The sequence below is a fragment of the Mastomys coucha genome, unplaced genomic scaffold (assembly GCF_008632895.1).
Source record: "Mastomys coucha isolate ucsf_1 unplaced genomic scaffold, UCSF_Mcou_1 pScaffold12, whole genome shotgun sequence".
Lineage (NCBI taxonomy): Eukaryota > Metazoa > Chordata > Mammalia > Rodentia > Muridae > Mastomys > Mastomys coucha.
In genome coordinates, this window is record NW_022196894.1 from 53440138 (window position 1) to 53452842 (window position 12705).

Here is a 12705-nt window from a genome sequence, read left to right on the forward strand (position 1 = left end):
ACAGGCAATAAAAAAAGCTTTGAAATATTAAAAAAATTATTCTTTACTTCTGAAAAAGATAGAAATGTAAAAAAGAATTTAATTCTGAACATTAGGCTTTAAATTCTTTAAAATTTTTTATCACATTTATTTATTTGTATGTGTGTAAGTGTGCACATATACTTTGTCACAAGTGAGAGGGTCAGAGAACTTACAGAATTGGTTTCCTTCCTCTTTGTGGGCCTTAGGGCTCAGGACTGGCATCCTGAAAATTACCCAATAAACCATCTCACAGGCTAGCAGATTTTTTTTTGTTTTTTTTCTTTTAAGATTTATTTATTTTATGTATATATGAGTACACTGCCACTGTCTTCAGACACACCAGCTACCATATGGTAGCTGGGAATTGAACTCATGACCTTTGGAAGAGCAGTCAGTGCTCTTAACTGCTGAGCCATCTCTCCAGCCCTGCAGATTTGTTTTTATAAAAAGCTGTTCTTGTGCTGGGCAGTGGTGGCACACGCCTTTAATCCCAGCCCTTGGGAGGCAGAGGCAGGAGGATTTCTGAGTTCAAGGCCAGCCTGGTCTACAGAGTGAGTTCCAGGACAGCCAGGGCTACACAGAGAAACCCATGTCTAGAAAACAACAACAACACAAAAAGAATGTTGTGTAAACTTCTTTTTTCCTTGTCACATATGCACCTACAATGCATCTTCAATTTTCCCTCTTAGCTCATCAGGCTGAAAGTGTTTGCTATCTGGCCTTCTCCAGAAGACATTTGCCACTCCCTGTGCTAGAGAAATTAAAACGTTAGCCAGTGAAAGAAGAAAGTCTTTCTAAGCTAAAAGGACAGATTGGGCACATGAGGATGAGCAGATTGTGAAAATAACAAACAAGCATTTCATAGCAGGCCATGCCAAGCAAACATCCTTGTTCCCATTTTTTCCCTTCAGAGCCAATCTGTAATACCAGATTCTTCCAGAAGAGGGCTCCCTTTATTCAGTTAGTAGAAAATGAAAGAACTTCAGAGTACACGTTTATATACCTTAATAGCTTTATACTTGTTTTTATCAAGTATCTACTCATCTATCAGTTAATTGTGCTTTTTTTTTTCTTTTTTTTTAAAGATTTATTTATTTCATGTATATGAGTACACGTTGTAGCTGTACAGATAGTTGTGAGCCTTCATCTGGTTCTTGGGAATTGACTTTTAGCACCTCCGCTCCCTCTGCTCACTCCAAAGATTTATTATTATAAATAAGTACACTGTAGCTGTCTTCAGACACAGCGGAAGAGGATGTCAGATCTCATTATGCGTGGTTGTGAGCCACCATGTGGTTGCTGGGATTTGAACTCAGGACCTTTGGAAGAGCAGTCAGTGCTCTTAACTGCTGAGCCATCTCTCCAACCCTCATGACTCAGAAATCTACCTGCCTCTGCCTCCCAAGTGATCGAATTAAAGGTGTGTGCCCCTACTACCCGGTGAGTTGTGAGATTAATCATGAGATCTTGTATAGTCAAAAAACAAAACAAACAAACAAACAAACAGGCCAGCCTACTCTACAGAGTGAGTTCCAGGACAGCCAGTGCTATACAGAGAAACCCTGTCTCGAAAACAACAACAACAACAACAACAAAAAGATAAGATTAAAATAATTAAATAGGGCTGAAGAGATGGCTCAGTGGATAAGAGCACTGGCTGCTCTTCTGAAGGATATGGGTTGGATTCCCAGCACCTACAATGAAGGCTCACTACTGTCTGTAACTCCAGTTCCAGGGGATCCAATGCTTTCTTGGACACTGTGTACATAGGCAAGACACCCTTACACATAAAATAAGTACGTGTACATCACAAAACTTAAAAAAAATAGATAAAAGATATAAAAATAGATATAACCAAGAAAACAATAGTTGCATCTCTGATGGTTCCTGCCACATAAAAACACTAAGGCACATCTGTACACTGAGGAAACATGTGTGCCCAGTTACTGCCCACAATCTCAACTGCCATTGGCATTTCTAGATGAACATGGGAAGACAAACGCTTGTAAAAGGGAGGTCTTGCTCCACTCTGATCTGGGAAAGGGAGCAGCATTGCTTTGATCAGACAGCCACCCACCTTATAAATATTCATGAAACAGCCCCACCCCCACCCCCCACCCCCCACCCGTGTTTACAACTCTCAACTCTCTGGGCTGATAGTCACCACATCCTTTCCTTTCCTCCCTCCCTTCTCCTCTGCACCAATCTGCCTTTGGAGTTCTTGCTTTGCATGATTAAATAAACATGTTTTAACTCTGTCTCCCAAACCAATTCTTTTCTTGCAGAAAAAACTAAAAGACCCCTTATAACACTTAGAAGTAAAATTTGTGTACAGTTAAGTGGACAAATTTTAAATGAAAATTTACTAAGTTTAGACAAACTGTAATTATCCCAGACCATCAGAGATAGCACCAAGCCATTGAAATGTGCAATATTACCATTAATACAGAAAGTGCCTTCCCTACCAAATCACTGCCTCTCCCAATTAGCAGATACTACTGTATTTTTTGCTGGTGTTGTTTGTTATTTTGTTTTGCTGGTGGTGGTTTTGTTTTGTCTTTGATTTTGGTTTCCAAGCCAGGGTTTCTCTGTATAGCTAGATATGTAGACTAGGCTGGCCTCAAACAATATTTAGATTTTTTTTCTTTCTTTCTTTTTTTTTTTTTTTTTTTTTTTGATTTTTTGAGACAGGGTTTCTCTGTGTAGCCCTGGCTGTCCTGGAACTCACTCTGTAGACCAGGCTGGCCTTGAACTCAGAAATCTGCCTGCTTCTGCCTCCCAAGTGCTGGGATTAAAGGTGTGTGCCACCACCACCTGGCAATAAATATTTTTGAAAAAATAAAAGTCTTAATTTTATCTTGTCTGTTGAGAGTGAAGTACAATGAAGATTATAACCAGGCATGGTGGCTCACAACTTTAATCCCAGCACTTGGGAGGCAGAGGCAGGTTAGCCTGGTATACAGAGGAGTTCCAGGACAGTCAGTGCTACACAGAAAAACCTTGTCTTGAAAAATAAAAATAAAAACAATATAAAAGTGGAAAGGTGAGATAACAGATCAGGAGTAAGCTAGTGAGGATGAGCAAACATGTCAGGCCCCTGGGCACCAGTAAAGGCTGTCATCTGTGTCTTGGTGTGAGAAAATATAACACTAAAAAGCAAATGAAAAGCCGGGCGGTGGTGGCACATGCCTTTAATCCCAGCACTTGGGAGGCAGGGGCAGGTGGATTTCTGAGTTTGAGGCCAGCCTGGTCTACAAATTGAGCTCCAGGACAGCCAGGGCTATACAGCGAAACCATGTCTTGAAAAACCAAAAATAAAAAAAGCAAATGAAGAAAATGCTGTTTAGGATGGAGAAGAAAGCTAATAGATTTATATTCTAGTTCTTCTAATGGCATCCTTTTCAACCCCTTGGACAATGGCTCCCATATTGATGGCACAAAGGCCTTGCAAACCATGAATGCTGCCAGCCATGTGTGCATCTCTTTTCCCTTTCAATACAGATAGGACAACTCTTGTCTTTTTTCTTACAAATTAGATGCTGCCAGTTGCATTCCTGTGGAGACAATTTTTTTTTAAAGATTTGTTTATTTTATATGTATGAGCACACTGTAGTTGTACAGATGGCTGTGAGCCATCATGTGGTTGCTGGGAATTGAACTCATGACTGCCCAGCTTGCTCCAGCCTCACTCACTCCAGTGGCCTACTCGATCCAACTTAACACACTATCTGTAGCTGTCTTCACACGCACCAGAAGAGGGCGTCAGATGTCAGATCTCATTACAGGTGGTTGTGAGCCACCATGTGGTTGCTGGGATCCAAACTCAGGATCTTCGGAAGAGCAGTCAGTGCTCTTACCCGCTGAGCCATCTCGCCAGCCCCTGTGGAGACAATTTGCATGTGTCTTTTGTCAACTATATTTCCTAAAATTGGTAGATATGAAAGGGTGGCGAGAGGGTGTGTGTCTGTGTGTGTCTGTGTACATGAGCAGTGTACTCAACCACACATGGGAGTGTGACATAACTCTTGATAGCTTCCTTTCTAGATTGGCACTTGTGTTTTTAAAATTAAAAAAATATATATATTTTTCTGTGTGTGAAGTGTCTCCTCTATAAGAGAGTGTGTGTGCCATATGTGTGTCTTCACATACACCAGAAGAAGGCATCAGATCCCATTACAGATGGTTGTGAGCCACCATGTGGTTGCTGGGAATCGAATTTAGGACCTCATGAAGAGCAATCAATGCTCTTAACTGCTGAGCCATCTCTCCAGACTGTTTTGTTTTGTTTTTTTGTTTGTTTTTGTTTTTGAGACAGGATTTCTCTGCAGTATGTATGTATCCCTGTCCTGGAACTGGACCAGGCTGGCCTTGAACTCACAGAAACCTGTCTGCCTCTGCTGGAATTTTACATTTTGTTTATTTGTTGTTGGTAAAACAGAGTATGTGTGTGAAGGCATGCATGTGGCGGTCAGAGGGCAGCTCCTAGGAGCTGGTTTTCTCCTTCCACCACATGAGTTCCAGGAACCCAATGAAGACTGTCAGCCTTGACAGAGAGTACCATCTCACCAGTCGTCTACGCCTTATTTTCTGAAGCAGAGGATTTTAGTTTTATTTTTTTGCCATGACAAATACAACAACCAAAAGCAACTCAGGGAAGGAAGGAGTGAAACTCAGGACCACCTGCCCAGGGGAATCATGGAACAGTGTTGCACAACATGGCCTGGGTCCTCTTCCATCAACTAGCAATTAAGACAATAACCCTAGGCATGTCCTGAGGATGGTCTGACCTGGGAAACACCTCAATTGAGACTCCCAAGTGTCTAGGTTGAAACTAACTGGGACACAGAGTGTCTCACTGAACCTGGACTTGGACTGGCTGGCCAACAAGTCTCTGGGATCCCCCTGTGTCAGCATCTCCAAGAGATGAAGTTGCAGGTACATTCTACCATACAGTCTTTTACTGAGTGCTAGGCATCTGAACCAGGTCCAGATGCTTTCATAGCAAGCACTTTGTAACCACTGATCCATCTCCCCATCTTCCACCTTTCAATTTTTGAGGAAGGGTCTCATGTTTCCTAGGCTGGCGTCAGACTGTGTAGCAGAGAATGGTCTTGATCCTGATCCTCCTGATTCAAAAAACCCAGAGGTACTATCTTGCATAACTAACAGCTTCCTTAGAATTGCTCAGCCATTTCTCAACTACCTACTTACAGAACATTTTGAGTAAATTGGTTATAAAAATAGAAAATATTAACCATTATATTTGTTTTAGTAAACAGTAATTTAGAACAGAGTTGGCAGCCTTCCACAAAATTCAACAGCTGGCTCCTGCCATATCTCTTCCCCTCACTGAGAATGTCCCATCCCAAGTTCCCATCTGTCCTCACCAGAGCTTCTCTATGGGGACTGCCTTTCCAGTTTTTCGTTGTTTTATTTTTTAGACAGGCTACACATAACTCTGGCAATCCTAGAACTTGCTCTGTAGACCAGGCTGTCCTCAAACTCTGGAATCTGCCCATCTCTGCCTGCCAAATATCTAGAAGTTCTTTTAAATGGTTTTTGTTTTTTTTTTTAAATTAAAAGTGTTCTTTAAATTTTTGGGGGCTGGAGAGATGGCTCAGTGGTTAAGAGCAAGGACTGCTCTTCTGAAGGTCCTGAGTTCAAATCCCAGCAAACACATGGTGGCTCACAACCATCTGTAATGAGATCTGATGCCCTCTTCTCTCTTCTGGTGCATCTGAAGACAGCTACAGTGCACTTACATATAATAAATAAGTAAACCTTTAAAATTTTTTTTCATCTGACTATGTGTCTGAATAGTTTGGCTAGCTGTACATGTGTGCACCATGTGGTACTGTGTTGCCACTGGAGGTCAGAAGACTGAGCTGAGTTTCCTGGAACTGGAAATACAGATGGTTCTGAGCCTCCCTGTCTATGCTAGACTTTGTCTAATGCCAGGCCTCTGCAAATTCAACAAGTGCTCTTACAAGCTGAACCACCTTTCCAGGCCCTAAAATAGCTTTTCTTTCTTCTTAAGATTTATTTATTTTTACATTCATTGGTGTTTTACCTGCATGTATGTTTATGCGAAGGTGCCAGATCCCCTGGAACTGGAATTACAGTTATGGAGTTGCCACCTGGGTACCAGGAACTGAACTCGGATCCTTTGGAAGAGCTACCAGCGCTCCTAACTGCTGAGCCAACTCTCCAGTCCCATAAAATAGATTCTCTTCTCCTTTCTTTTATTTTTGGTTTATAGAGACAAAGCCAGCCCACGCCCCCCTCTGGCCTTGGCTGTCTTGCAACCCCCTGTGGATGAGGCTGGCCTCAAACTCATATCTACCAGACTGACTCTGCTGGGATTAAAGGCGTGCCTCCACCAGCTGGCTAACACAGCTTTTAAAAAAGATTTGCTTGCGTGTGAGTACACTCATGAGTTCAGGGTCTGGCAGCTAGCTGGAGTTACAGGTGGCTGAACTCTGGTACTCTTCAATAGTTGTATGTACTCTTAACCTGTTCAGTTTTCCAACCCGTGACTTCAGGGTTGTTTTGTTTTGTTTTGTTTTTTCCCGAGACAGAGTTTCTCGGTGTAGCCCTGGCTGTCCTGGAACTCACTCTGTAGACCAGGCTGGCCTCAAACTCAGAAATTCACTTCTGCTTCCCACGTTTGGGATTAAAGGTGTTTGCCACCCATGTCTGCCTGGCGACTTCAGTTTTTTTGAGACAGGGTCTCACACTGTACGTAACAAGGCTCGTCTCAAAGTTGTGGTAGTCCTGCCTTAGTTCCTGAGTGCTAATGTTACAAGTAAGGGCTACCTATTTGAACCAAGTGATTAATTATTTTTAGTTTTCGATACAGGGTCTCACTATGTACCGTTGGCACTCTTACTATGCAGACCAGCCTGTGAGTGCCTCCCACAGAGCTGGGATTAAAAGTTGGCCCCAGAGTGCCGTGCTCAAATACATATAGATTGGAGGTGGGGATTTAATTCAGGGTTTTGCGTACCACTCGTGCTGTATCTGGGCCATACTGTCGGCCGTTACGATTTAATTTTGTTCCAAGGAATAATCCAAAGCCAAACGCAAAATGTGGCCTTCAGGTTTTACCTGCGAGATATTCGTCTGCGGCTTCGTAAGAGGAGAAAAGACACGTAGAACACCCCTGTCTTTTGTTCATAATTCCTGCGAAATGCTGGCTTTAGATTCTAGAACACTAGCTTGGCGGAAATAAAATGACACAGAACCCAAGCCAAGAACAACTCAAACCCATTCCCCGACAATAATTTCGGAAGAAAGCTGCTGCTAGAAAACCGAGACTGGATTCTCGGAAGTGACATCATCACTGTGCGCCGGGGTCAAGGAAGGGAATTTAGGGAGGAGATTTCCTCTGCCCTATAAGGTGTTTTCCCATGATTCTTTCTTTCTCTTCGCCATCTTTCCCCCGGCAGGCCGACATCTATCACCATGAAGTAAGCGGGCGCCCGATATCCCAATCCGCCTCCATCCTGAGGCAGAGCTCCCAGGGATGGCTCCTCTTTGCAGGGTACATACTAACGAGCTTCGACTTTCTCATACAGGGTCGAGCTGTGCAGTTTCAGCGGGTACAAGATCTACCCGGGACACGGGCGGCGCTACGCCAGGACGGACGGGAAGGTAAGGGCCGGCCGGGCCGAGCGCAGCGCCGGACACTGGGAGTGAAAGGAAGGTCTGCTGTCTGGTTAATGCTACGTGGACCGCGTGTGGGACTGGAAACTTGAGTGAATAGGGATGGAGTGTGAATCTGGCTGAAAATGAGTGCTCTATGTAACTGATAGGAAAGGGGAATGGGCTTCAGAGCTTTTGGTGTCTGCGGGCTCAGAGACAGATTTCTTCAGTTTAGCGCCACCCGACCCTTGACAACTAGTGTAATTTTGTCTGCTCCTGAGAAAAGACAAAACATTGATGCCATCCAGTTACCTGTCATTTGTGTCACAGACATCTTGCCTCCTTTATATATTGAGATGAGAGTAGAATAAAACTGTATAAGGACTTAAATCTCAGTCTCTACTTTGTGTAAGAGGAATGACTAATTTGAGCATAATTTGTTAACTGCAGGTTTTCCAGTTTCTTAATGCAAAATGTGAGTCCGCATTCCTTTCCAAAAGGAATCCTCGGCAGATAAACTGGACTGTCCTCTATAGAAGAAAACACAAGAAAGGACAGTCGGTAAGTGGAATATAGCTTGCTAGTAGCCTCTTTTAAAATCACAGTCAGGATTTTGCCATGTTAAATTTTGGTTAAACAGGACTATGCAATGTGCTCTTAAACCATAAGACAAAGTAACAGAACTTGTTAGTGTTGCCTTGGGTACCATAGGCTTCAGAGCTGTGTGTTGAAATTTGAAAGGATCCCCCTCTGTAAGCTTCATTTGGGTTGCAGAGCCCCTTAGGATGGTAGGTGTCGCTCTGGGTGGAGGTGTGGTGGTAAGCCACAGCTAGTAGTTAGGCTTGGCATGTGTGAGCCTTGTTAAATAGATTCTAGCTGGGTATTATAGTAAATAAGTGGTTCCAGATGTGAAGTATGTCAAGTGGGCATGGTGGCCCACTCGTGTAATCCCAGTGTTTGGGAAGTAGAAACAGGAGGATCAGTAATTCAAAGTCAGCCTACATAAGACCTTGTTTCCCAAAGCAGAAGTGTAGTACAGAGTGAAAAGGGTTATTCATAAGTGGGGGGGAAAGATCTTACAAGTGTTGGTGAGGATGTAGAGAAGCAGAAATCCTATAATAAAATGATACACCTGTTGTAAAACTTTTGATTAACTCATAATGTTATTTTGTTTTTTGAGACAGGGCTACTCTGTATATCAGGTTGACAAACTGTTAAAAAAAATTGAATTCTAACATCTGGCAGCTCCAATCTTAAGTATTGAAAGTAGGTACTCAACTAATGTGGTATTGAACCCTTGGACTGCTGAGGCAGGAGAATTGACTTTGAGACCAGCCAAGGCTACAAAGTAAAACCCTATCTCCTAAAAAGGAAGTAGTTAAAATCAGTTGAATGTTTGAAGACAGAAAACTTTTGGCTTTAGGATTCTTAAAAATAGTTTGTTTGTTAATATATATTAATTATAATTTTGGTTTCAGGAACTAAGTCTAAAAAAAGCAGCACTATTTCTCTTCTACCCTGAAAGTTATTTTCTAAAAAAGCAGTATTCCCAGACCCAATATTTGACAGCAACCCATTTCATGAAATGTGAAGTTTTTATTTCTTGGTGATTGTTCCTCAAAGGCCCAAGTTTTTGGTTAGGGATAGTCAGCCATAAATATTTATGTGTAGGGATATTTCCCCTTCTAAAGGATGAAAACCAGCCAGCTTTGAAAAGACTCTTAGACTGAAGAGGATAGAGCTCTGGCTCTCAGTCGTCCTAATGCTGTGACCCTTATGTTCCTTATGTTGTGGTAAGCCCCAACAATAATAAAATGATTCCATTGCTACTTCACAACTACTTTTGCTGCTGTTAGGAATTGCAATGTAAATGTCAGATATTAGATATGTGGCCCCAATGAAAGAGTCCCAAAGCCAGAACTGCTTGGTATTTTAAGCTAGTGACTTGTTACAAGAGCCCTTTAACCCCCAAAGGGGTGAGACAACCACAGGTTTTGAACCATTGAGCTAGACAAAGGGATGAAACAAATTCTGCCATTTTTCTACTGTAAGACAATCAGTAAATTTTCCTTCTTATACTTCGTGTAAGGGTAATTTTGACTACACCTACCTTAGATAGTTCTTCAAGAATGTTTAATTGTTCTTGGACTTAGGTACATTGTGGGAACTTGTTTCTCTTAGTAACTATAGTATAGGTTTCCATTATAGAATCAAAAGCAAACTTCGGATTTCAGGATACTGAAGCTTTCCTTGTCACAAATGCTCTCTGCATAAGCCCGTTTCATAAGTAGATTTCTTAAGTCTGTAAGTGGTCTTGGCTAAAACTTTTTTTTTCTTTTGGTTTTTCAAGACAGGGTTTCACTGTGTGGCCCTGGCTATCCTGGAACTCACTCTGTAGACCAGGCTGGCCTCGAACTCAGAAATCCGCCTGCCTCTGCCTCCCAAGTGCTGTGATTAAGGCGTGTGCCACTACCACCCGGCACTAAAATTATTTTTAAAGGACCATCCAACTCCCTAAGTGAGCCATTCTTCCTGAAAGTTCAAGATTTTTTTGTCCCTTTTCAGAAGTAAACATGGTCACTATTTGGGATACAAGCTTAAAACAGTTCATAACCTGGAAAGCAATTTTTATTTCATATAATTGGCCTGAATTAACTTCTTGAGTATGAAATTTAAGAGCTCTTTGACCAAGGGGCTGGGCATGGTGAAGCATGCACACCACTAATCCTAGCACTTGGGGGCAGCAGAGACAGGCCTGGTCTACAGAGTTCCAAGTCTATAAAGAGAAAACCTGTCCCAGAACGCCTCCCTCAATATTTACTTCACTGACTAAGGTTAATAACATCATAGTCTTTGCTTTCTAGGAAGAAATTCAAAAGAAAAGAACCCGCCGTGCAGTCAAATTTCAGCGAGCCATCACTGGTGCATCTCTTGCTGATATAATGGCCAAGAGGAATCAGAAACCAGAAGTTAGGAAAGCTCAGCGAGAGCAGGCTATAAGGTGAGGATTGCTCTACTGTGAACATTTCAGCTATGGCTCTGACTTTAGGTGGTTTTTGTAGTACAGAAACCCAGTCTCGTGGTACTGTTGGTTGTTAGAAGCATAATACAAGCATATACTCTAAATAATTTGTTAAACTTCAGTAGTTAACTGTACAATTTAGTCTGTTTACCTAACTTGGATAATGGAATTTATTAGCAACTCTCTGGATCTGTTTTTTGTGGGGTTCTTTGCCAAGCTCTCCCCAGTGAAGCTCTGGTTGGCCTTGGATTTGGGATATAACTGCCACAGCCTCACCACCTATATAATTGTAGGCATGTGCGATCCTTCCTGTCTCTGGATTTTGGATTTTATTTACAGATAGGGAGAAAGAATTTATGATGCTAATCCTACTTGTCTAATACTCTAGCTTCATACCAATAAGTGTGTTCTTAAAGAGTAAAGTGTCTTGCTTACTTTAATGTTTAAATGTTACTTATGTGACATTACAGGGCTGCCAAGGAAGCAAAAAAGGCTAAGCAGGCATCAAAGAAGACAGCAATGGCTGCTGCCAAGGTACTATGGAGATTTTCTTGGGTTTCTTAAAATAGGAAATTTTATCTTAAGGAGGTTCAAGTTTCTATTGGAATTGGTGGTAGTTAAATTTATAGATAGAATGGTTGCATCTCTGGTTTCTGGTTAGGTTTTTTGGTTTTTGTCTCGAGACAGGGTTTCTCTGTGTAGCCTTTGGCTGTCCTGGAACTCACTCTGTAGACCAGGCTGGCCTCAGAAATCCTTCTGCCTCTCAAGTGCTGGGCATGTGTCACCACAGCCCGAGTCTAGTTAGTTATTTTAGATGTGTTAGAGAGGGGAAATTAAAGCTAGCTTTGTTTTTTTGTTTTGTTTTGTTTTTGTAAGTGGCTTTTTCTGAAATGAGATATCACTATAACTCAGGGTGGCTTGGAACTATCAACTAGAATTGTCTTAAGAATAGTCCTGCTGCCTGGCTAGGATTATGGGTGTGCGTCCCTTTTTGCTCAGCTTGGCTTTTCTGTTTTTAAACATTTTTTGAGGTAATGGTACAACAGTATGAGTTTACCCAGCTTTTTCTAGTAGTTAAAAATTTAAAGCCAGAGCTAAGCGGTGGTGACTCAACCTTTAATACGAGCACTTAGGAGCAGAGGAAGGCAGATCTCTGAAGCCAGCCAGGGCTACAGAGAAACCTGGTCTCAAGAAACAATTTCTTTTTAAAGCCAGAGAGAGTTAATGTCAGCTTTTCATTCTTTGATGGGCAAGATGGTTGTTAGTAAAGGCAGTTTGTACCAGCCCTAATTTGATCTGTAAAGTGAACAGAAAGAACACCTCTAGCATTCTACCTCTGCCCCTGCAAGTGTAATAAAAATTTAAAAAATTCTGGGTCAGTAGGTAAAGGCACCTGTTGCCTGGTGTCCTGATTTTGATCTTTGAGAACCATATGGTAGTAGAAGAGCTGATTCCCACAAGTTGTCTGTGATCTCTACAAGTGTGCTATGGTGTGCTGGCCCAAATAAAAATGCATCATTCTTCATTCTTTTTGTTGTTGTTAGGGTTTTTTTTGTTTGTTTTTTTGTTTTTGTTTTTCGAGACAGGGTTTCTCTGTAGAGTCCTGGCTGTCCTGGAACTCACTCTGTAGACCAGGCTGGCCTCACAACTCAGAAATCCACTTCCCTCTTCCTCCCAAGCGCTGGGATTAAAGGCATGTGCCACCATTGCCTGGCAAAATGCATCATTCTTAAATGGCCGTGCTAAGTAGTGTGAGCCCCCAGTCCCAGCACTTGAAGAGTGGAGACTGCATCAAATCTAGCCTGGACATCCTTCAGAAAACCCAAACCTTGTTCAGGATCCCACATTGTATCTTCCTGTCCAATCTATAACAGTATTATATGGTGGAAGTGAACTTTAAGGGCAAGGTAACAAATCCATTGAATAATGTTGGTTGTTTTTTTTTTTTACAGGCCCCCACAAAAGCAGCACCTAAACAAAAGATTGTGAAGCCCGTGAAGGTCTCTGCTCCCAGAGTT

The 12705-nt window shown here is 42.1% G+C and overlaps 1 protein-coding gene across 1 annotated transcript in view; it reads left to right on the forward strand.

The window, feature by feature from the left end:
* The first annotated feature begins 7356 nt into the window (after positions 1–7356).
* Rpl24 (ribosomal protein L24) overlaps positions 7357–12705 on the forward strand; it is a 5450-nt gene continuing 101 nt past the window's right edge. Inside the window, exons 1-6 of the mRNA XM_031364073.1 lie at positions 7357–7490; positions 7599–7674; positions 8116–8226; positions 10530–10666; positions 11158–11221; positions 12640–12703. Coding sequence (XP_031219933.1) covers positions 7486–7490; positions 7599–7674; positions 8116–8226; positions 10530–10666; positions 11158–11221; positions 12640–12703 — 457 coding nt within the window. The 5' untranslated portion in view covers positions 7357–7485. The remainder of the gene's footprint in view (positions 7491–7598; positions 7675–8115; positions 8227–10529; positions 10667–11157; positions 11222–12639; positions 12704–12705) is intronic.